The 23,742-nt window shown below is 38.0% G+C and overlaps 1 protein-coding gene across 7 annotated transcripts in view; it reads right to left on the reverse strand.

Moving 5' to 3' along the window:
• RIC3 (RIC3 acetylcholine receptor chaperone) overlaps positions 1–23,742 on the reverse strand; it is a 68,618-nt gene that overhangs the window by 6,403 nt on the left and 38,473 nt on the right. For 4 of the 7 annotated variants that reach the window (XR_004257575.1, XM_032240659.1, XM_032240658.1 and 1 more), the window contains one exon: positions 17,641–17,789. The exons of 1 other annotated variant lie outside the window; for it this stretch is intronic. Coding sequence is in view for 5 of the 6 variants with exons in the window: in XM_032240659.1 (XP_032096550.1) it covers positions 17,641–17,789 (149 nt within the window). In the remaining variant the exon portion in view is untranslated. The remainder of the gene's footprint in view (positions 1–17,640; positions 17,790–23,742) is intronic. 2 more of the 7 variants (XM_032240660.1, XM_032240662.1) reach the window with 1 other exon arrangement.

The raw sequence follows: 23,742 nt of genomic DNA on the forward strand, positions 1-23,742 counted from the left end.
AATGTTTATAATTTCTATTTGGAACCATTTCCAAATCTTCCTTGGGGGAGGGAGGAGAGGAAAGGAATGCTAAGCTCTTCAAAAAGTACACCATGAAGCTTTCTATTTATCAAAACAATTGAAATGGCTTGCAAGTGTCAGAAATAGCAGTTTAGCAAGACACGCCCAATATCCTGAAGGACAAGCACTGCATTTTCAGAAGACAGAATTCCTGTTGTTGGCTTCCTCGTCTTCACAAAATGGAACAAAAGAAAACAACAAACTGGTAAACAAAATGAGTAACACTGGTACTGAATCCCAGCTAGGATAATGAGAAAAGAGAAAATGTTGCCAAATTAAGGAACGAAATGAAATAAATCTGTGTCAGCCAAGCAAGCCTGAGCAGCAGATGGGCCATGCTGGAGCTCACACACCAGTCAGTACTGGCACCAGCGGCCATGAATACGATACAATGCAGAAAGCTGGATTCAGAACCCATTTGTCCATTATGATAATTGGCAAATTCAACCCTAACATAAACCACTTTTTGCCTACAAATTGTGACAAATAGCAGTCTTTTTTGGTGCAATGTAGGGTGTGTGAAGACATTTCTACATTTACTGGTTTTTCTGACTATAAAAATATAGACTCACTTGTAGAAAATTTGAAAACGAAATTTTTTTTACAAAAGAAAACACAAATCACCTAGAATACTGTCACTCATAATAATGCTTTTTCCTGCCCTTTTTACCATATAAAAACATGTATTTTCTTTCTTTCTTTTCTTTTTTTTTTGAGAGGGAGTCTTGCTCTGGAGCCCAGGCTAGAGTGCCGTGGTGTAATCTCAGCTGACTTGGCAACCTTCGCCTCCTGGGTTCAAGCAATTCTCCTGCCTCAGCCTCCCGAGCAGCTGGGATTACAGGTGCATGCCACCATGCCCAGCTAATTTTTGTATTTTTAGTAAAGATAGGGTTTCGCCATGTTGGCCAGGCTGGACACTCTTGATCTCAGGTGATCTGCCACCTCAGTCTCCCAAAGTGTTGGGATTACCGGCGTGAGCCACTGTGCCCGGCCAACATGTATTTTCTTATTCCCCCTTTTTTAAAAGAAGGATCATATTTGTGTATAAAAGGTTACATCCTGATGTTTTTCATTCAACTTTATATCATGAGCATCTCTTGACGTCATTAGGCATTTGAAAGTTGGCTGCAAAACATCTCATCATATAGCTACATAACTGACATGATTTACTATTCCTCTTTTCTAAGACATTTAGATTCTTTCCAATTTTCCCCTACTATAAGTAGTACAGAAGATCTCTGAATATAAATCTATGCCCACTTCCCTAATTCTTTAAGATAGACTTCTTTTTTTTTTTTTTTGAGACAGAGTTTCACTCATGTTACCCAGGCTGGAGTGCAATGGCGCGATCTCGGCTCACCACAACCTCTGCCTCCTGGGTTCAGGCAATTCTCCTGCCTCAGCCTCCTGAGTAGCTGGGATTACAGGCACGCACCACCATGCCCAGCTAATTTTTTGTATTTTTAGTAGAGACGAGGTTTCACCATGTTGACCAGGATGGTCTTGATCTCTTGACCTCGTGATCCACCCGCCTCGGCCTCCCAAAGTGCTGGGATTACAGGCTTGAGCCACCGGCCCGGCCAATAGACTTCTATAAATATGAAAACTAGACCAAAAGAAATGGATATTTTAAAAGCCTTTTTTATACTCTGCCAAATTACTTTCCAGAAAAGTAGTATAAATTTTCAATCCTACCAGTGATGTAAAGACTGTCCATCTTGTCACACCCTCACCACACTCACAGTACTATGTTAAGAACCTGGCCAATGCCATCTTTATTTCCAAGGCTTAACTTACTGTGGATGGAATGCTAGGTAAACTGGAGCTTGGCTACCCAGGACCCTCAGCCTGCATAGTCAGGGACAGGGGCTGGAGAAGCTGCTTGCTAGTCAGCTCCCAGCCACTGAATGCTTAAAAGAAGTCCATTTGCTGGCATGTCCCTACCTTCCCACACTTAGAACAAAGCTTACCTTTGAATTTTCATGACTATCTGCTTTAAGAGGGAAGGCCACCCAGACTCAGGCCCTCAGCCCACCTCAACACCAGGCCTGAGGCCAGCTCTGCATCGCTAGTTATAACACCTGCACCCACTGACCCAGGCTCCATGCTAGCCCCTGCAGATACAGACTCTGGACCCACCCAGCACCAGGCCAGCAACTATGGCCCCAGAATCCAGTCCCACCCCAGGTTCCAAATAAAACCAGAGCCAGGTCTGCCGACATAGCCCCAGTGCCAAATTGGCACCCCAAATTCAAGTACCAGGCCGGCACCTGCAGACACAGGCTCCAGGCCTGCCAGTGCCAGGCCAGTCTCTATGATGACCTGCTTAAGGCTGGCCCCTGCGTTTCCACAGTCCAGCAGAACCCTGGGTCTAGGCCAACCCAGTAGACCCCAGCATTGGGCTGGCCCTCAGAATCCCAGGACTGTCACTATGGACCTAGGTTCTAGGCTGGGGCCTGTGGCCCTAGGATGCAGGCCAGCCCTAATGGACTTAGCCTCCAGGCCCATCTCAGTGGACCCAAGCACCTGGTTAATTCTAGCACCTGGCCAATCTCTGAAGATACAGGCTCAAGGCCCAGTCCAGCCCCAGGTCAGCCCTTGTGGACCTAGGCTTCAGGACAGCCTCTCTGCACAAGATATGAGCTCCAGGTCTATGCCTGAGGATCCAACAGGTATACCCCAGCGGATCTGGGCTTCAACCCCAACCCACGGACTCAGTGCCAGGCCACCCTGCCTAAGGACTCTAGCAGCAAGGCCATCTGCAGATCACACCAAATGGCCTACCCAGAATCTCTGGACAGCCTGACTGGTGAATGGCTTTTCCAGACAAAGCCAGTTTGCAAAAACCATTGACCAGCATTAAGTCCTTCTTCTTTAAACGCACAGACACCAATGCATAGCCATGAAGATCAAGATTAGGGAAACATGTTGCCACCAATGAACAAAATAAAGCACCATGAACAGGCCTTAAAGGAATGAAGACACAGCCAGGCAAGGTGGCTCACGCCTGTAATCCTAGCACTTTAAGAGGCTGAGGCGGCTGGATTACCTGAGGTCAGGAGTTCAAAACCAGCTTGGCCAACATAGTGAAACCCTGTCTCTACTAAAAATACAAAAATTAGCCAGTCGTGGTGACAGGTGCCTATAATCCCAGCTACTTGGGAGGATGAGGCAGGAGAACTGTTTGAACCCAGGAGGCGGAGGTTGCACTGAGCCAAGATCACGCCCTTGCACTCCAGCCTGGGCAAAAAGAGCGAAACTCTGTCTCACACACACACACAGTAAATAAATAAATAAAATAAAATATAAAATAAAAATGAAGACACATGAACTGCCTGACGAAGAATTCAAGATAACTGTTTAAGGAAACTCAGTAAACTTCAAGAAAATACAGAGAAACAATTAAAGGAAAACAATAAATAATTTAAAAATTTACAAGAGATTGAAATTATATTTAAAAAAATCAAACAAATTCTACAGCTGAAAAATACAAGAAATGAAATGAAAAATGCAACAGAGAGTATCAACAGCAGAACTGATTGAGCAGAAGAATGAACCTGTTAATTTGAAGACAGATTATTTGACAATATACAGTTGGGTGAGAAAAGAGAAAAACGAATGAAAAGAAATAAAGCTTATGGGGTTTATGGGGCAGCTTATGGGGTTTATGGGGCAGCTTATGGAATTTATGGGAACTTAAGTTCAAGGAGGAGGAGAGAGAGACAAAAGGATAGAAAGTTTAAAGAAATAACAGCAGGAAACTATACAAATCTGGGGAAAGTTATAAATATCTGGGTATAAGAAGTCAAGTCTCCAAACAAATTGAACTCAAATAAGACTACATCAAGATGTATTATAATCAAACTATCAAATATCAAAGACAGAGAGGATGCTGGAAACAACGAAAGAAAATAAGCACATCACATATAAGGGAGTTCTAACAGATTTATCAGCAGAAACCTTAAATGTCAGAAGAGAGTGGAATAATATATTCAAAGTGCTTATGGAAAACAAAAAAAAAAGGTCAACCAAGAATATTGTAGTTGGCAAAGCTCTCCTTCAGAAATGAGGAAAAAACAAAGACTCTGCCAGACAAACAAAATCTAAAGGAGTTTATCCCCACAAGACCTGTCTTATAAGAAACGCTCAAGGGTGTTCTTCAAGTAAAGAGCAAGAGACACTATTTGGTTAAACAAATATATATGAAAGTATAGGCTGGGTGCGGTGGCTCATGCCTCTAGCCCCAGCACTTTGGGAGGCCAAGGTGGGTGCATCGTCTGAGGTCAGGAGTTCGAGACCAGCCTGACCAACATGGTGAAATCCTGCCTCTACTAAAAATACAAAATTATCTGGGCGTGATGGCTCATGCCTGTAATCCCAGCTACTTGGGAGGGTGAGGCAGGAGAATAGCTTGAACCCGGGAGACAAAGGTTGCAGTGAGCCGAGATGGTGCCATTGCACTCCAGCCTGGGCAACAGGAGTGAAATAATGTCTCAAAAAAAAGAAAATATAAAACTCACTGGTAAAAGTAAGTACAAGCACACAATCAAATTCAGAATACTCTAATACTATAATGATGGCTTGTAAATCACATCTCTTTAGTATGAATATTAAAATACAAAACTATTACAAATAATAGTTACTATAATTTTAAGGGATATACAATATTAAAAAAATGTAAATTATGATATCAAAAACATAAGATGTGGGGAGGGAGGTGGAGTAAAAGCATATTATTTTATGTGGCCAAAGCTACATTAACAGCTTAAAATAGTCTATCATAAGATGCTTTATGTAAGCCTCATAGTAACCAAGAGCAAAAATGTATAGTAGATATACAAATGGTAAAAAGTAAGAAATCAAATTATACCACTAGAGAAAATCATCTACTCATAAAAGAAGACAGCAAGTAGCTGGTGTGGTAGCTCAAATCTATAATCCCAACACTTTGAGAGGATGAGGTGGGCCAATCACTTGATGGTGAAACCCCGTCTCTACTAAAAATACAAAAAGTAGCTGGGTGTGGTGGCACATACCTGTAATCCCAGTAACTTAGGAGGCTGAGGTAGTAGAATGGCTTGAACCCGGTAGGCGGGATCATTATGCAATGAGCCATGATTGCACCACTGCACTCCAGCCTGGATGACAAGAGATAGATCCTGTCTCAAATTAAAAAAAAGAAGACAGCAAGAGAGAAGAAAGAACAAATGATCTATAAAACAATCAGAATCAATTAATGAAATGATAAATGGGTCCTTACCTATCAGTAATTATTACCCTGAATGTAAATGGATTAAATTATCCAATTAAAAGACAGAGTGGCTGAATAATTTCTTTAAAAGGCCCAACTATATGCTGCCTAAGAGACACTCATTTCACTTTTAAGAACATATATAGATTGAAAGTGAAAGGATGGAAAAAGATATTGTATGACAATAAAAACTAAAAGAAAACAAAGATAGCTATATTTAGATAAAATAGACATTAAAAAGTCAAACACTTTAAAATGAGACAAAAAAGGTCCTTTTATAATGATGAAGGATCAATTTATCAGAAGGATTTGACAATTATAAACATATGTACCTAACATTAAAGCACCTAAATATATAAAGCAAATATGAATAAATCTGAAAAGAGAGAGAGAGACTGCAATACAACCATAGTAGGGGACTTCAGTATCCTACTTTTAAACAATGGACCGTTTCTCCAACTTAATAGCAATAAAGAAATATTGGGGCTGGGCACAGTGGCTCACACGTGTAATCCTAACACTGTGGGAGGATGAGAAGGGAGGAATGCCTGGGGCCAGGAGTTTGAGACCTTCTTGGACAAACATAGAGAGACCCTGTTTCCACAAAAAAAAAAAAAAAAAAAAAAAAATTTTAATTAATTGGGTGTGGTGGCATGTACCTTTAGTCCTAGCTACTCAGGAGGCTGAGGGAGAAGCACTGCTTGAGCCTAGGAGGTTGAGGCTACAGTGAGCCAAGATCATGCCACTACATTCTAACCTGGGTGACATAGAGAGACATCATCTAAAAAAAAAGTAAGATGAAACAAACAAACAAAAAAACAGTAGACTTGAACTGCACTTTGGATCAAACGGACCTAACAGACATATACAGACCATTTCATCCGACAGCAACAGAATACACTTTCTTCTTAGGCACACATAGAACATTCTCCAGGACAGATCATACATTAAGCCATAAAACAAGTCTTAACAAATTTTAAAAGACTGAAATCATATCAAGTATCTTTGAGCCACAACGGCATAAAATGAGAAATCAATTATAGGAGGAATTTTGGGAAACTGACAAATATGTGGAAATTAAACAATATTCTCCTAAACAATAAATAAGTCAAATAAAATTAAAAGGGAAATTAGAATATATCTTGAGACAAATGAAAATGAACATACAATACACCAAAACTTACAGAATGAAGCAAAAGCAGTTCTAAGAGGGAAGTTTAAGGAAATAAATACCTACATCAAAAAAGAAGAAAGATCCCAAATAACCTAATGTTACACTTCAAAGAGACAGAAAAAAAGAACAAACTAAGGCCAAAATTAGTAGAAGGAAGGAAATAAAGATTGAAGTAGAAATTAGACTAGAAAAGCAATAGAAAATATCAGTGAAACTAAGCTGGTTTTTTGAAAAGAAAAACAAAATCCAGTTTAGCTAAATGAAGAAATATGAAAGAAGATTCAAATAAATATAATCAGAAATGAAAATAAAATGAAAAAGGAGACATTACAAGTGATACCACAGAAATACAAAAGATCATAATATGAGATTACTATGAATAATTACATGCCAACAAATTGGATAACCCTGAAGAAATGGACAAATTTCTAGACATATACAACTTATCAAGACTGAATCATGAAAAAACAGGAAATCTGAGCAGATCAATAACAAGAAGATTGAATCAGTAAAGAAAAGCCCAAGGCTTCACAGCTAAATTCTACCAAACATTTAAAGAACTAATACCAATCCTTCTCAAACTCTTTCAAAAAACTGAGAGGAAGGAAAACTTCCAAACTCATTTTATAAGGCCAGCATCCCTGATACCAAAGCCAGACAAGGATATGAAAGAAAAAGAAAGTTACAGGTTAATATGCTTGATGAACATAGATGCAAAAATCCTCAACAAGATACTAGCAAACCATAGTCAATAGTACATTAAAAGGATCATTCACCATGATCAAATGGGATATATCCCTGGATTAGTAGGATGGGTCAACATATGCAAATCAATAAATGTAATACACCGCTTTAACAGAATGAAAGACAAAAACCATATGATCATCTCAATAGATACAAAAAAGGCATTTGAAAAAATTTAACATCTTTTCATGATTAAAACTTTCAACCAATTACGTATAAAAGGAATGTACTACAACAGAATAAAGGCCATATATAACAAGCTCTTAGCTAATATTTTAGTCAACAGTGAAATGCTGAAAACTTTTCCTCTAAGATCAAGAACAAGACCAGGTGCACTCTCACCACTCCTATTCAATAGAAAACTTAATATGCTAGCCAGCAATTAGGCAGGAGAAAGGAACAAAAGTCATCCCAACAGGAAAGGAAGAAGTGAAACTGTCTCTATTTGCTAATGACACATTATATAATATATATTAATAATAAAAAACATGGCCATTTTTATTATATACTATATAATAAAGTAAAAATAAAAAAATATCATTTATTATCTAATATACAATTTTTAAAAACCTTAGAAACTCCACCAAAAAAACTCCTAGAACTAAAAAACTAATTCAGTAAAGTTGCAGGATATAAAATAAGCATACAAAATTCAGTAGTATTTTTATACATTAACGATGACTGATTCAAAAATAAAATCAAGAAAACAATCCTATTTCTTGCCCCAAAAATATAAAATACTTGAAAATAAAGTTAACCAAGGAAGTGAAAGATCTATACACTGAACTGAAAACTGTGAAACACTGATGAAAGAAATTGAAGAAGACACAAATAAAATGGAAAGATGTCCTGTTCATGGATTAGAAGGACTGATATTGCTAAAATGTCCATACTATACAAAGCAATCTACAGATTCAGTGCAATCCCTATCAAAATTTCAATGACAGTTTTCACAGAAATAGAAGAAACAATCCTAAAATTCATATGGAACCACAAAAGACCCCAAATGGCCAAAGCAATCAGGAACAAAAACAAAGCCAGAAGTATCACAGTAGCCAATTCCCAAATCTACTACAAAGCTACAATAATCAAAATAGTATGTTACTGGCATAAAAACAGACACACAGACTAATGGAACAGAATAGAAAGCCCAAAAATAAATCCACACATTTATGGTCAATTGATTTTCAACAAAGATGCCAAACACACACACACACACACACACATATCAAAGGACAAACACGAAAAGGTCAAAGGACAATCTCTTCGACAAATAGTATTGGGGAAACTGGCTATCCACATGCAAAACAGTGAAATTAGACCCTCTTCTCACACCTCACATGTACAAAAATCAACTCAAAATGCAGTGAAGACTTAAACATAAGACCTGAAACTAAAACTACTAGAAGAAAACCTAGGGAAAAAGCTCCATGGCATTGGTTTGGACAATTATATTTTTGGATATGACACCAAAAGTGAAAATAGACAAATGGGATTACCGCAAAAAGCTTCTGTACAGCAAAGGAAACAACAGAATAAACAGACAATCTATGTAATGGGAGAAAATATTTGTAAAACAAACATTTGATAATGGGTTAATATCCAAAATATATAAGGAACTCAACTCCGTAGCAAAAGAAAATCTAATTTAAAAATGGGCAAAGGACAGGAATAGGCGTTTATCAAGAGAAGACATAAAAATAGTCAACAGGCATATGAAAAAGTACTCAACATCACTAAACATCCAGGAAATGCAAATTTAAACCGCAGTATCACCATTTCTGTTAGAATGGCTATTATCAAAAAGACAAAAGGCAATAATAAGTGTTGGCAAGGATGCAGAGAAAAGGGAACCCTTATATACTATTGCTGGGAATGTGAATTAGTACAGTCATTATGGAAAACAGTATAGTGGTTCCTCAACAAATTAAAAACAGAACTATCATATGATCCAGCAATCCCACTACTGGATACACATTCAAAAGATAAGAAATCAGTACATCAAAAAAAAAACTACACTCCCATGTTCACTGCAGAATTATTCACAATATTTAAGCTACAGCATCAATGTGAACATCCATGAATGAATGAATGAATGAATAAAGAAAATGTGACACATACACACAACAGAATACTACTCAGCTTTTTTTTTTTTTTTTGAGATGGGGTCTCATGCTGTTACCCAGGCTGGAGTGCAGTGGTGCAATCTCAGCTCACTGCAATCTCTACTTCTTGGGCTCACCTCAGCCTCCCAAGTAGCTGCGACTAGGCACATGCCACCATGCCTAACTAATTTTTGTATTTTTTGTGGAGACAAGGTTTCACTGTGTTGCCCAGGCTGGTCTTAAACTCCTGGGCTCAAGTGATCCACCTGCCTTGGCCCCCTTAAGTGTTGGGATTACATGTGTGAGCCACCACACCTGGCCTACTCAGCTTTCAAAAAGGAAATCCTGTTATTTATGACAACATGGATGAACTTGGAGGACATTATGTTAAGTGAAATAAGCCAGGCACAGAAAGACAGATACAGAGTAATTTCACTTATATGTGAAGTGTAAAAAAGTCCAGATCATAAAGAAAATAAAATGGTGGTTATCAGAAGCTGGGGGACTGGGGAGATGCTAGTCAAAGGACATAAAATTTTAGTTGGATAAGAGGAATGAATAAGTTCAAGAGATCTATTATATATTATACAGACTACAGTTAATAACAGTATGTTGTATATTTGAAAATTGCTAACGGAGTAAATTTTAAGTGTTCTCATCACACAAAAAAACTTATGTGAGGTAATGCATACGTTAAATAGCTTGATTTAGGCATTTCACATTGTATACATATAACAAAACATCACAATGTATACTATAAATATATATAATTTTATGTATTAATTAAAATAAATAATTTTCTTTTTAAAAGAGGAGGAGGCCCACTGAGGAAAACAAAATAATAACTAATAAAACTGCTAAGGTAGCCTATGTAGGCCAACATTACTGGTTAGTAAAGAACATCATTAAAAATATAAGCAGCAACGAAAATTCACTGCTCCTATGAGGAAACCAGCAGTTCAAAATGAGGAAACAAAACTAACCAAAACTATACCAATAGTCTCTAATAAAATAGTTAATGCATGAAATAGTAGTTAACATCAACCAATTTATGATTGATAGTCCCAATAATATTCAAGAAGGTACTGCATTGATAAAACCTAGCCAGTCTTCAATTTTAAAAAGGAGCAAACAAGAAATAAAAATGAGCTATTGAATAGAAAGCCATAATAGTTAAAAAAAAAAAATTAATGCTCAGCAAGAAAATAGCAGATTAGGTCAGGGGCAGTGGCTCACACTTGTAATCCTAACACTTTGGGAGGGAGAGGCAGGCGGATAAGCTGAGGTCAAGAGTTCAAGACCAGCCTGACCAACATGGTGAAACCCCAACTCTACTAAAAATAAAAAAAAGTTAGCCGGGAGTGGTGGCGGGTGCCTGCAGTTCCAGCTACTTAGGAAGCTGAGGTACGAGAATCGCTTGAACCCAGGTGGCAGAGGTTGAAGTCAGGTGAGATCACGCCATTGCATTCCAGCCTGGAAGACAGAGTGAGACTCCATCTCAAAAAATAAAATAAAAGAGAAAGAAAGAAAATAGCAGATTGAAATGGACATGGTTGAAAACCAAATTAGTATATTAAAAGTCTAAGTTGAGGAATTCTCCCAGCACAAAGACAGAATGATAAAGAGATAGAAATTTAAGCTGCATGGCAAACTGATCAACAATATCCAATCTCAGAGTTACTGAAATTCTAGAATGACAGAACAAAATAGGGTAAATGGGAGCAAAAATCAAAGAGATTATAAAAGAATATATCCTTTAGCTGAAGAAAGCCTTGAGTCTTCAGATGGGAAGGACTCACTAAATGCTCGGCAAAAATACTATGAAAAATCCACACATTCACATACACTCAGACATATGCAGATTATCTGACCAAATTCAGATTTTTAAGTATAAAAAGAAAATAAAACAAATGGCCAGACAAAAAAACAAACAAGCTAGCTAACTAAAAACAGGTAACCTATTGAGAAAAAGAGGCAGACCAGGATAAGATTTCTCATTTTCAACATCAAATTAAAGTAGAGAATGAAGCAATATTTTCAAACTTGTTAGGGAAAATGGCATAATCAACAATTTTATACCCAGCTAAACAATTTGTTTGCTAACAGGTAAAAAATATGTACAAGATATCCAAGTACTCAATACACAACACTATATGGGAAAAAATATTAAGGTATTCTTGACAAATACAAAATTAGTCAAAATTTAAATTCAAGAAAGATGATGAGACAGTGGTAAACAATGAAATCTATAAGAATTATCAATATAAAATAAGTATTGATAGTGTGGCCTAGGAATTTAATGTTGTTGTTAAGAAATGATACTTAAAACAGTAAAGGTTAATATCTTTAAAAAATAGTATCACTTGTAGCTAAAACTCCATATAATTTCAACAAAACCTAAAACATAGGAAGATAATAAACACAATAACAATTTACCTATTTGAGAACAAGGTTATGTAATGAAAGTTGCAATTTGGAGGAAAAACTGAATTTCATTTCATTAATTACTAGTGAGATTAAAATATTTTTTACATGTTTCACAGCTGATTGCATTTTTTTTCTTTTGTGAACTGCTTATCTATAAAAATATCAGTGTTTTCTTTTTTTTTTGGGACGGAGTTTCGCTCTTGTTACCCAGGCTGGAGTGCAATGGCGCGATCTCGGCTCACCGCAACCTCCACCTCCTGGGTTCAGGCAATTCTCCTGCCTCAGCCCCCTGAGTAGCTGGGATTACAGGCACGCGCCACCATGCCCAGCTAATTTTTTGTATTTTTAGTAGAGACGGGGTTTCGCCGTGTTGACCAAGATGGTCTCGATCTCTTGACCTCGTGACCCACCCGCCTCAGCCTCCCAAAGTGCTGGGATTACAGGCTTGAGCCACCGCGCCCGGCCAAAAATATCAGTGTTTTCTAAATTACTTCTAGAACTTTTTAATATATTAAATATATCAGCCAGGCACAGTAGCTCACATCTGTAATCCCAGCACTTTGGGAGGCTGAGGCAGGCAGATCACTTGAGGCCAGAAGTTTGAGACCAGCCTGGCCAACATGGAAAAACCCCCTCTCTACTAAAAATAAAAAAAATTAGCTGGGCATGGTGGTGCACAACTGTAGTCCCAGCTATTTGGGAGTCTGAGGCATGAGAATCACTTGAACCTGGGAGGTGGAGCTTGCAGTGAGCAGATATCAAGCTACAGCACTTCAACTCGGGCAACAAAGAAAGACTCTGTCTCAAAAAAAAAAAAAAAAAAAAAAAAAGACAACTTTTTTCAATCATATTTGTTACAAATATTTTTTCCAGTTTATTCTTGTCTTTTAAACTATGTGTGATATTCTCTGATCTGCAGAAGGTAAAAGTTTTGTGTATTCAAGCTACACAATCTTTTCCCTTAGAATTTCTTGTGTTGCTTTTAAAAAAATTAACCTTGTTATTTTGAGATAATTATAGATTCTCAGGCAGTTGTAAGAAATAATACAACCCAGGCACAGTGGCATGCACCTGGAGTCCCAGCTACTCAGAGGCTGAGGTGGGAGGATCACTTGAGCCCCAGCCCAGGCAACATGGTTAAGACCCCATCCCTTTAAAAAATAATACTTATCGTAATGCAGAAATCCCATGGAACCTTTATCCAGTTTCTCCCAAAGGCAACATCTAGCAAAACTGTATTACAGTATACAACCAGAATATTAATATTAATATAGTCAGTATACAGAACATTTTCCATCACCACAAGGATCCCTTATGTGGCCCTTTCATGGCACACTTACTCTTTCCTACCCCTTTTTCCCTTCTTGACTCCTAGCAACAACTAATCAGTTCTCTATTTCTATAATATTGCCATGTCAATTATAAATGGAATCATATAGTATGTAACCTTTGGGAATTAGGTTTTTCCGACTCAGCATAATTCTCTGGAAATTCATCCAGGTTGTTGTATACATAGTTCATTTATTTTTATTGCTGAGTGTATACTAGAGTATATATGTACCACAGTTTATTCACCTACTAAAAGACATTTACGTTGTTTCTAGTTCTTGACTATTAAAATTAAGCTACTGCCGGGCGCGGTGGCTCACGCCTGTAATCCCAGCACTTTGGGAGGCCGAGGCGGGTGGACCACGAGGTCAAGAGATCGAGACCATCCTGGTCAACATGGTGAAACCCCGTCTCTACTAAAAACTACAAAAAATTAGCTGGGCATGGTGGCGCGTGCCTGTAATCCCAGCTACTCAGGAGGCTGAGGCAGGAGAATTGCCTGAACCCAGGAGGCGGAGGTTGCGGTGAGCCGAGATCGCGCCATTGCACTCCAGCCTGGGTAACAAGAGCGAAACTCCGTCTCAAAAAAAAAAAAAAAAAAAAAAAAAATTAAGCTACTATAAATATTCACAAACACTCATATGCAAAAGTTCACAGCTGCTTGAGTCATAAGAGTACAAAGCTAGGAACAGCCCAAATGTTCCTCAACTGGTGAATGGACAAACAAATTATAAGCATATAACTAAAAAAGGCTGTTCTGGACCCAACCTAAAAAATGTTAAAGCCTTAAAGGATTCAACTAATTTCTGCTAACCCAACTGCTTACCTAATGAAATCCAACATTATTTAAAGTACTAAAATGAAATCCAGCACCTAGCAATGTAAAATTTGTAATATCCATCATCCAATCAAAACTTACCAGGTATGCAAAAAAAAAAAGGAAATTAGGACCCATTACCAGCAAAAAAAAATTAGTCAACAGAAACATTCCCAGAAATGCCATGGATGATGAAATTAGCAATTAAAATTGTCAAGAAAGCTACCACAGATATGCCTCATGTTTAAGAGAGTAAAATGTGAATAAATGAGAGAGAGAAAAAAGATCTAAAAGAAACTTCTAGAGATGATAATATTTGAAATTAAAAAACACTGAATAAGATTAATAGTGGGTCAGATGCTATAGGAGACATCAATAAACATGAAGACATAGCAAAAAAAAAAACTACTCAAAACTAAGCATGGTAAGAAAAAAAAACCTGAAAAAAATTGAACAGACCTTACATGACCTGTGAGGCAATATCAAACACATATGCAACTGGAGAGCCAGAAGGAGATAAGTGAGAGACACAAAGACAAAGATCATTAATAAAATAACGGCCAAAAAAATAGATCACATATCTAAGTTGTTACCTTGAAAAACAAGAAAAAGGCAAATTAAACCAAAAGTACAAGAAAGAAGGAAACACAAGTCAATAAAATAAGAAACAACAACAAAAAAAGAAACCAAAATATAGTTCTTTGAAAAGATCAACAAGGTTGATAAACCTCTGGCCAGCTTGATCAGGAAAAGAAACAAATTACCAGTATCAAGAATAGAAGAGAGTACACTCCTACAGATCTTACATACATTAAATGGATAATTAGACTATACAATGAACAACTTTATACTAATCATAAAGTTGACAATATGGATGAACTATGTAAATTCCTTGAAAGGAACAAACTATCGAAGTTCATTCAAGAAGTGAATGACCTGAATGGCACTATATCCATAAAACACATTAAATTCATAGACGTCTTTCCCACAAAGAAAACTCCAGCCCAACTGGGTGCAATGGCTCATACCTATAATCCCAGCATTTGGGAGGCCAAGATGAGAAGACTGCTTAAGAACAATTCAAGACCAGGCATGAGTAGCTAGGCCTACAGACATGCACCACCATGCCTGGCTAATTTTTTCAAATTAAAAAAAATTAAAAATTTAAAAATTAGCCAGGCATGGTGCATGCCTGTAGGCTCAGCTACTAAGGAGGCTGAGGTGGCAGGGTTGCTTGAGCCCAGGAGATCAAGGCTACTGTAAGCCATGATCATGTGCCACTGTACTCTAGCCTGGGCAACAGAGCAAGACTGTCAAAAAAAAAAAGAAAAAAAGAAAAAAGAGAAAGGGAGGAAGGGAGGGAGGGAGGAAGGGAGGGAAAGAGGGAGGGATCCACACCAAGATAGTATCTTTGGAGAATTCCACATAACTTTTATGGAATAAATAACGGCAACTCTCCAGAAACTTTTCCAGAAAACAGAAGAAGGAACACATCCCAATGCATTTTATAAGGTCAGGATTACCTTGAAATCACAACAAAAGACATTATAGGAAAAGAAAATCACAGACCGATATCTGTCACATATGTAAGACCTATACACTGGAAACTACAACACACTGCTGAGAGAACTTCTAAAAGAGCTAAATAAATGGTGAGATATAACACATTCATGAATTAGAAGATTCAATATTGTTAGGGTATCAATTCTTCCAAACTGATCCAAAGATTCAAAGCAGTGTCAATTAAAATCCCATCAGGCTTCTTTATAAAAACTGACACACTGATTGTAAATTTATATGAAAATGAGAAGGACATAGAATAGCCAAAATAATTTTGGAGAAAAAAATCTGAACAACTTGAACTACCCAAAATCATGACTTAATATAAAGACACAGTAACAAAGATCATGTGATATTGGTACAAGTAGAGACATACAGATCAATGGAACAGAACAGCCCAGAACAGACAAGCACATGCATGGTGAACTGGTTTTCAAGCACATGCCAAGCTAATTAAATGTAACAAAAGAAGCTGAACAATTGGGTATTTAATATGGAAAAAAATAAACCTCAGTCCTGATAGTATCTATAAGGTTAACTCAAATTAGATCACAGGCCTAAATGTAAAAGCTAAAACCATAAAATTTCTAGAAAACACAGGAGTTAGGCAAACCTTGCGTTAGCCAAAGATTTCTTAAACAGAACATAAACAATGTAAATCATAATAATTTGAACTGAAAAATAATAAATTGAACTTCATCAAAATTTAAAACTTCTGCTCTTTGAAAGATGCTGTTAAGAAAATATAAAGCAAGCTACAGACTAGGAAAAAACATTTGCAAAATGCATAACTGATAAAGAACTTGTGCCCAGAATATATAAAGAACTCTTCTAACCTAACAAGAACCTAATCAACCCAATTTAAAAACTGGTAAATGATCTGAACAGACACTTCAAAGATACGCAGATGGCAAATAAGCACATGAAAAAATGTTCTTTATTAGTCATTGGAGAAAGGTAAATTAAAGTCACAATTGATATATCATTTTACACTCACTAGAATGGCTAAAATGAAAAAGACTGACAATACCAAGTGTTAACAAGGATGTGGAGTAACTTCAATTGCCATACACTGCTGGTGTGAAGAGAAAAAGTAGAGCTTAGGAAAGCAGGTTGACACTTTCTAATAAAGTTAAACATGTGGCCAGGCATGGTAGCTCACACCTGTAATCCCAGCACTTTGGGAGGCCAAGGCAGACGGATCACTTGAGGTCAGGAGTTTGAGACCAGCCTGGCCAACATGGTGAAACCCCATCACTACTAAAAATACAAAAATTAGCTGGGTGTAGTGGCAGGCGCCTGTAATCACAGCTACATGGGAGGCTGAGGCAGGAGAATCCCTTCAACCCAGGAGGCAGAGGTTGCAGTGAGCTGAGATTGTGCTGCTGCACTCCAGCCTGGGAGACAAAGTGAGACTGCAGCAAAAAAAAAAAAAAAAAAAAAAAGTTAAATATACAATTACCTTAAACCCAGAAATGTCACTCCTAGGTATAGACCCAAAAGAATACAAATATATGTTCAAATAAAGACTCATATGCAAAAGTTCATAGCTGCCTGAGTCATAAGAGTGCAAAGCTAGGAACAACCCAAATGTTCCTCAACTGGTAAATGAACAAACAAATTATGGTACAAGCATGTAACTGACTACTACTCAGAAAGAAAAAAAGTACAGATATGCTCAATAACAAACATGAATGTCAAAAGTATTATGCTAAATCAAAGAAGCCAATGAGCGTATGCAGTATGATCCATTTACATAGAAAAGGCAAAACTAAAGGCAGAGAAAGCACTTCAGTTGTCACCAGGGGCAGGAGAAGGGCATAGCTGCAAAGAGTGGGGAGCTTTCTGGGTGACGGAAATGTTCTTTATCAAAATTATGGTGTGATTACACAAACTCTATTTGTCAAAACTCATCCAACTGTACTTTCAAAATTGGTGAATATGACTGTTTATATATTATGCCTCAATAATGAAGCTGATTTTTTTTATTGCATTTTAGGTTTTGGGGTACATGTGAAGAACATGCAAGATTGTTGCATAGGTACACACACAGCAGTGTGATTTGCTGCCTTCCTCCCCATCACCTATATCTAATGAAGCTGATTTTTTAAAAATCTGTAAGATCTCTTTTCTGGGCTGATAGCTAAGAAAGAAATGAGAAGACACTGTTTACCTTCCCAGTCCTCCATGTAAGGAGCCTCTTCGGCTTCTTTCTCTGGAGAAAATCTGTCAACGAATTTTCCTTCTTTCATGACCCTGGTGATTTCTCGGAGCTGATGCAGCAACCGTTTCTCTTGGTCAGAAGTCACAGTCTGCGGTCTGCTTAGAAACATCAGACAGTCCAACCATTTAGTGGTAAATCCTCCTAGGCAATGGACATAAACATCACTATGGTCTGTCTGGATACAAGAATAGAAAGTGCAATTGCAGCAGATAATTATTCTAGGAATTGATCCTCAAACTGCATAGCTGGGAACCAGAGATGTTAGTTCAATGCTTTGATTTTATAAATGGGAAAACTAAAGCCCAGAATAGATTAAGTGATTGCCCAAGGTCCCAAAATTAGTTAATGTCAATACTAGGACCAGGCCCCAGATGTCTCGCTTTCAGTTCAGTGTTTTTTCAGTGTATCTCAATGCCCTGATTCTCTAATCACTTAACAATTTCACTGTTACTCACATTACCCCATTTACTACAAGCCACTTTTCTCTGAAGCAAGGTCATCAAAGGAAAATGTTCTGGGCCATTAGCCTCAACCAGGGAAAATTTATGCTACTGGAATCACCAGGCTAAATTTACCTGTGCAGGTATAATGATATATTCTAAAATTTCAGAGGTGAGTAATTTTGAAAATTCAATCATCTAGACTAGAGAAACTGGGGTCCACAGAGGAGAAATATTGTTTATATATTAATACTGCCAGTTAATGGAAGCACTATAACTAAAACCATCCAGATTTCTGATCGCATTCTGTGCAATTCTTGAAGCACAGTGCTCAAGTTCCACATTTTGGAAAACCTGGTTTGAATCCCAACTTAGCTGTGTGACTCTGGCAAATATGTGCAAAAATAACATGAGACTCAAGGACAATAGTATGATTATTTTTTTTGAGAGGAAAGCACTGCATCACAGTGCTAGGCAAACACGGTCCTACTTAAAAGACTGAGAACTATCTGCTTTGAGACCAGTTTTATCTAGCAGCAGGATTTAATGGAGGCCACTTATTCTCCTCTTAAAACCCAGACACAAGTTAATATCACACTTACAAAGGAAAAATGACGCACTCTGTACTAGCCTTGTGGAGACAGTCATGTATTTTTCTAACAGCCAGTTCTGGGCCTGCACTCCTTTTTATGCTCAGCCTAACTAACTTTAGCCTTAATGACTAACAGGAAAAAAAAAAAGAGTAGTTCTCTTTCAACATGAAGATAGTAACTGAGGATATGAAAAGCCAACATTACCACAGACCTCAGTGAAAGTAAAAACAAAAACACCATGAGCTCTACTTCTTCCACACTAAGTAGCTTCAAAGCCGTGAACTACTAAAGATGCCTGTCTGTTCCACATTCAGCTAAAATCCTATACTTAAGTAGGGCCTCTGATAGCTCTATTCTTCCCATTAGTACAGGAGTCCTGACTCTCCACAACTGCTCGTGTGCCCTACATAACCCCTAATTCTTACTGTTAAAATAACCCACTTTATGTGAGGCTTCTGGAACAGACTAGAAGAGCTTAACTGCCTTAACCACAAACGCTTGTCTCTTTAAGTGGCACATGTTACTTTTCCGGACTGTACACAGGCCTTTCTGATCTTCAGTGAATGGGTCTGAATTCTGTTTCCTAAGTTATGGGAAATCAGAAGCCCTTATCCTAAAAGAAGATGCATAGGCCAGACACAGTGTCTCACGCCTGTAATCCCAGCGCTTTGGGAGACAGAGATGGATGGATTACCTGAGGTCAGGAGTTCGAGACCAGTCTGACCAACATGGAGAAACCTCATCTCTACTAAAAATACAAAATTAGCCAAGCATGGTGGCACATGCCTGTAATCCCAGCTACTTGGGAGGCTGACACAGGAGAATTGCCTGAAACCAGGACGTGGAGGTTGCAATGAGCCGAGATTGCGCCACTGCACTCCAGCCTGGGCAACAAGAGCAAAACTCTGTCTCAAAAAAAAAGAGGATGGGTAGACAAGAGGAAGCAGGAACAGACAAGAGCTTTCCCAGAGAACTCCAAACCAAAGCATCCTCAGTTCACTCTAAACAAGTACACTTTTATTGTCCATATCATGCATTAAACATTAATCGTGGTCTACCTTATGACATCTTCTGAATTTACTGCAATGAATATTTTTATGGATTCCTTATAGTCTCAGCTTGGTTTGATACTCCTACAGGACAGTAATAATTAAGTTCACAACAGTATAGGCACAATGCCATGATCACTGTTAAGAGCTCAACAATTATGTATTAGTTTGACTCATTCCCATTTCCTCACCATCCATTATTTCCTTCCACCTCTCTGAATTCTGAATTCTATTCTATCATTTTACCAAAACTTGCAAAAACTTTTACTCCTAAGTGGTTTTCACTTTACTAAGTCCAAGGGTCTTTTTCTCATATTTGATTCTTCTTGACTTCTCTATATCATAGACCATTCTCTCTCCTTGAAACCTAGCTATTGAGACATTTGTATTCCTCCCACTTCTTTAACCATTCCTTTCATCTATGATTCTGGCTCACTTTCATCCACCCTCCTCCCAAAACAATTTTCCCAAGGCTCAATCCTAGGACTCTCATTTCTCCATTCTTATAATCATGCCCTCAGGAAGTTGACCCAGTACCATGGATTAGACCATTACCTCTACAGAAAAGATGTCCTAAGGCTACCTTCAATCTTGACTTTTCACACAAATCCCCATCTCACAACTCCAGTTATTTCCTGGGCATTTCCATTTTGAAGGCCTTGCAACTATGTTAAAGTTAACCTTAAAGTCACCTCTTGAAACCAGGTCCCAGTTGGCTCAGTATTGTGAGCAGCTACATGAACAGGTAGCCCAAAAGAGGCTGAGTATGGAAGATTCTAAGATGATAGAAAAATAAGAGGTCACAGTTGGGATATAGTCTCACCAGAATTTTGAATTCTATAAGCCTAGCAGAGCCATCAAGTTCCAAATCCAAAAATTAAGTACAGAGAATTAAACAGATTTTAATAACACCATTCATGGCTAGAACAGAACTCAGACCAGTAAATGAAGACTTCAGGCTATGGCAAAACACTCTGATATGCCTCAAAGATTTGGTGATCTCAGCTTTCTCCATGGAGATTTTCTCCATCTCTCACTCCCAGTCAAATGACTTCCAATCCTGAGCCCTCTGCTTTGACCTTAAGAACCAAATTTCCTATTGCTGTTTCATATTATACATGGATGTTCCAATAGCATCTCGGACATACTCAATGCTGAACTCATGATCTCAACTCCAAAGCCTTATGTACTTTCCCTTCTTTTGTATTTTATCTTGGTTAATGACATAATCTTCCTTCCAGTTTGGCTGTAAATTTCCAATGCATCTTTATTTACTTATTCTTCTTCATTGCTCTTATCTGGTTAGTTTTCTTTTGGGGAACCAACTCCTCCTCCATTCATAGTGCAAAGGTTAGTGTGAGCCAACCATCCCCTACCCTCTCCTTCAAGGCTGGCCGTGTGACCCACAGCTAATCATCATCTTCCATTCCTTGGCTGCAGGGATTGATTCAGGTATAGATATAGGACCCAAGTTGGGCCAACTATACTTCTGGACCTTGAACACTGTGAAGCCTGAACTGAATACTTGTGACATTAAATTCACCCTGGCAACAGTCCATGAGGAGACTGTCCCTTTGTTCCTGCTCCCTAAATGCCCAAAGCTGCTCTGATTACCACCTTTCCTGAAACCTGGATGTTCAGCTATTCCTTTGATATTATAAGCTATCCCATATTCTTCCAATAAATTCTGCCTCCTCATACTCCAAGTTTTGTGCTAGCCAGAGTTGGCTGCTTACAACCAAGGAAGGCTGATACAGCCTGTGATTTTTTTTTTCTTCCATTAGGTCCCCTTAATTTGTCCCCTCTTTTCCACTCTCACTGGCGGATTTATTACTATTTGATGAAACCTTTTCAATAACCTTCTAGCATGTAGTCACTCTATTACTGTAAGAGTTATTTTTCTAAAGCACAGCAAATTGTGACATTTCTCCTCAAAAGCCTTCAGAGTCAAAATAAGTGTGTATTGTGGATGGAGAGGACCCAGGCAAACGAAAAGGCATATGCAAAGTCCTAGAGGCAAAAATGTACAGGTATTTTAGAGGAACAGCAAGTGGTCAGTGTGGCTGGACCACAGAGAGAGTGATAAAGAAAAATAGAGAGAGGTACACAAGGCCAGGTCACTCAGGCCCATGTAAGCTATGTTAAAGATTCTGCAGTTTTTCAAAATCAAAAGGGACCTGTTGAAGGATTAAAACAAAAAAGATAATCCATCTGTTTGGAAAACAGAAACAAAACTGAAAGGAGGCAAAATTAGAGAAACCACATGAGATGGTTATGACCTATGTCAAAAACAGGCATTCATTCATTAATTCATTCACTCACTCACTCATTCTTTCTTCATCTAATACTTTTTTTTGAGCCTTTTATGTGCCTGTGCTAAGCTCCAAAGCTAGGAAGGATAATCCCTGACCTCATGGAGCCTACAGTCTTTTGCAGGGAGACAGACTTATTAATTAAATAGAAATGACAAGACATGGTGATTGATGAGATATGGGAAGTAAAAGAAAAGGTGAATCAAGGATAACATCTAATTTCTGCTTTGGGCAACTAAGTGGATGACAGAGCCATTTGCTGAGATGGAAATTAAAGGTAGAGTAGGTTCAGTTGAGGGATATATATTGAATGAATCTTAGACATTCGTTCATTCAATAGATATTTCTCATATGATGAGGCTAAAGGTAGGTATTTATGAGATATGTTAAATGGGCTCTGTATATAGAGATCAGGAACTGAAGTAAAGGACCTCACAACAGGGAATGGTCATGATTTCCTCTTCCACCACAAAAATGTACAAATGCTTATATCAAAAGTGAATAGGGCCGGGCATGATGGCTCACACCTGTAATCCCACAACTTTGGGAGGCCAAGGTGGGCAGATAACCTGAGGTCAGGAGTTTAAGCCAAGCCTGGCCAACATGATAAAACCTTGTCTCTACTAAAAATACAAAAATTAGCTAGCCATTGTCACGTGTGCCTATAGTCCCAGCTACTCGGGAGGCTGAGGCAGGAGAATCACTTGAACCCAGGAGGTGGAGGTTGCAGTGAGCCAGCACTGCAGCCTGGGTGAGAGAGAAAGACTCCATCTCAAAAAAAAAAAAAAGTGAATAGGTATATTCTCATTCAATAAGTATTTACTTAGTACCAACTACACAAACACAGTGAACAAAATAGGCTAAGTGTAGCCTCAAAGAGTTTACATTCTGGGAATTCATGGCAGAAATCTGCAGTTCCACATACCATACTCAACATGCCTTCCAGGGCTCTTTGCTGCCAGAGGTTGCACCCTCACTGCTTGACCATATTATGCTTCTAGCAGGTAAACTGTTATAACTGGGCTTGCTATTCCAGAAAGGAAATTTTGTTAATCATAAGGACAGAAATCAGGACACTTCACTTCTGATTCCTAGATCTTTTCCTCAGTCTTTGTGTCCTTGAGCTGAACACTGTGCTTAATATCAGACAGAGCATGGCATAAGACTGACATTCTAGGAGTCATTATTTAAATATGTGTATAGACCTACATCCCTCACAAGTAAAACCTTTCTGAAAAGCTTTATTAGATAATATAAAAAAATTTCCCCATATTTCTGTTCTTACTTAAGCATTCAGGTAAAGTTTCAGAAAGTTTCAGAAACTGCAGAGTTCTCGAATTTTAAGCCAACAACCTGCAGTTATGGAATATTATATAAAAGGACTTAAGAGGCTGTAAATGAATGTGTCCCCTGCTTTACCTCCAGAAACCCAGATATGTGATACAATTTTGATCTGACAAAACAAATACTGGAATATTTTGGGCTTTCCCAATAATTATAGAAGCATAGACTTGTAAAAGAACACGTCACAGAAACTGAGGTTAAAGGACACAAATGTAGGTACAAAAGGGAAAACAATGTAGAAACATGGTGCGATTGTTTGAATATTTGTCTCCTCCTATACTCATCTTGAAACTTAATTGTCATTGGAAAAGTA

Source organism: Sapajus apella, unplaced genomic scaffold (genome assembly GCF_009761245.1).
Source record: "Sapajus apella isolate SASKATOON/1434 unplaced genomic scaffold, GSC_monkey_1.0 scaffold47, whole genome shotgun sequence".
Classification (NCBI taxonomy): Eukaryota; Metazoa; Chordata; class Mammalia; order Primates; family Cebidae; genus Sapajus; species Sapajus apella.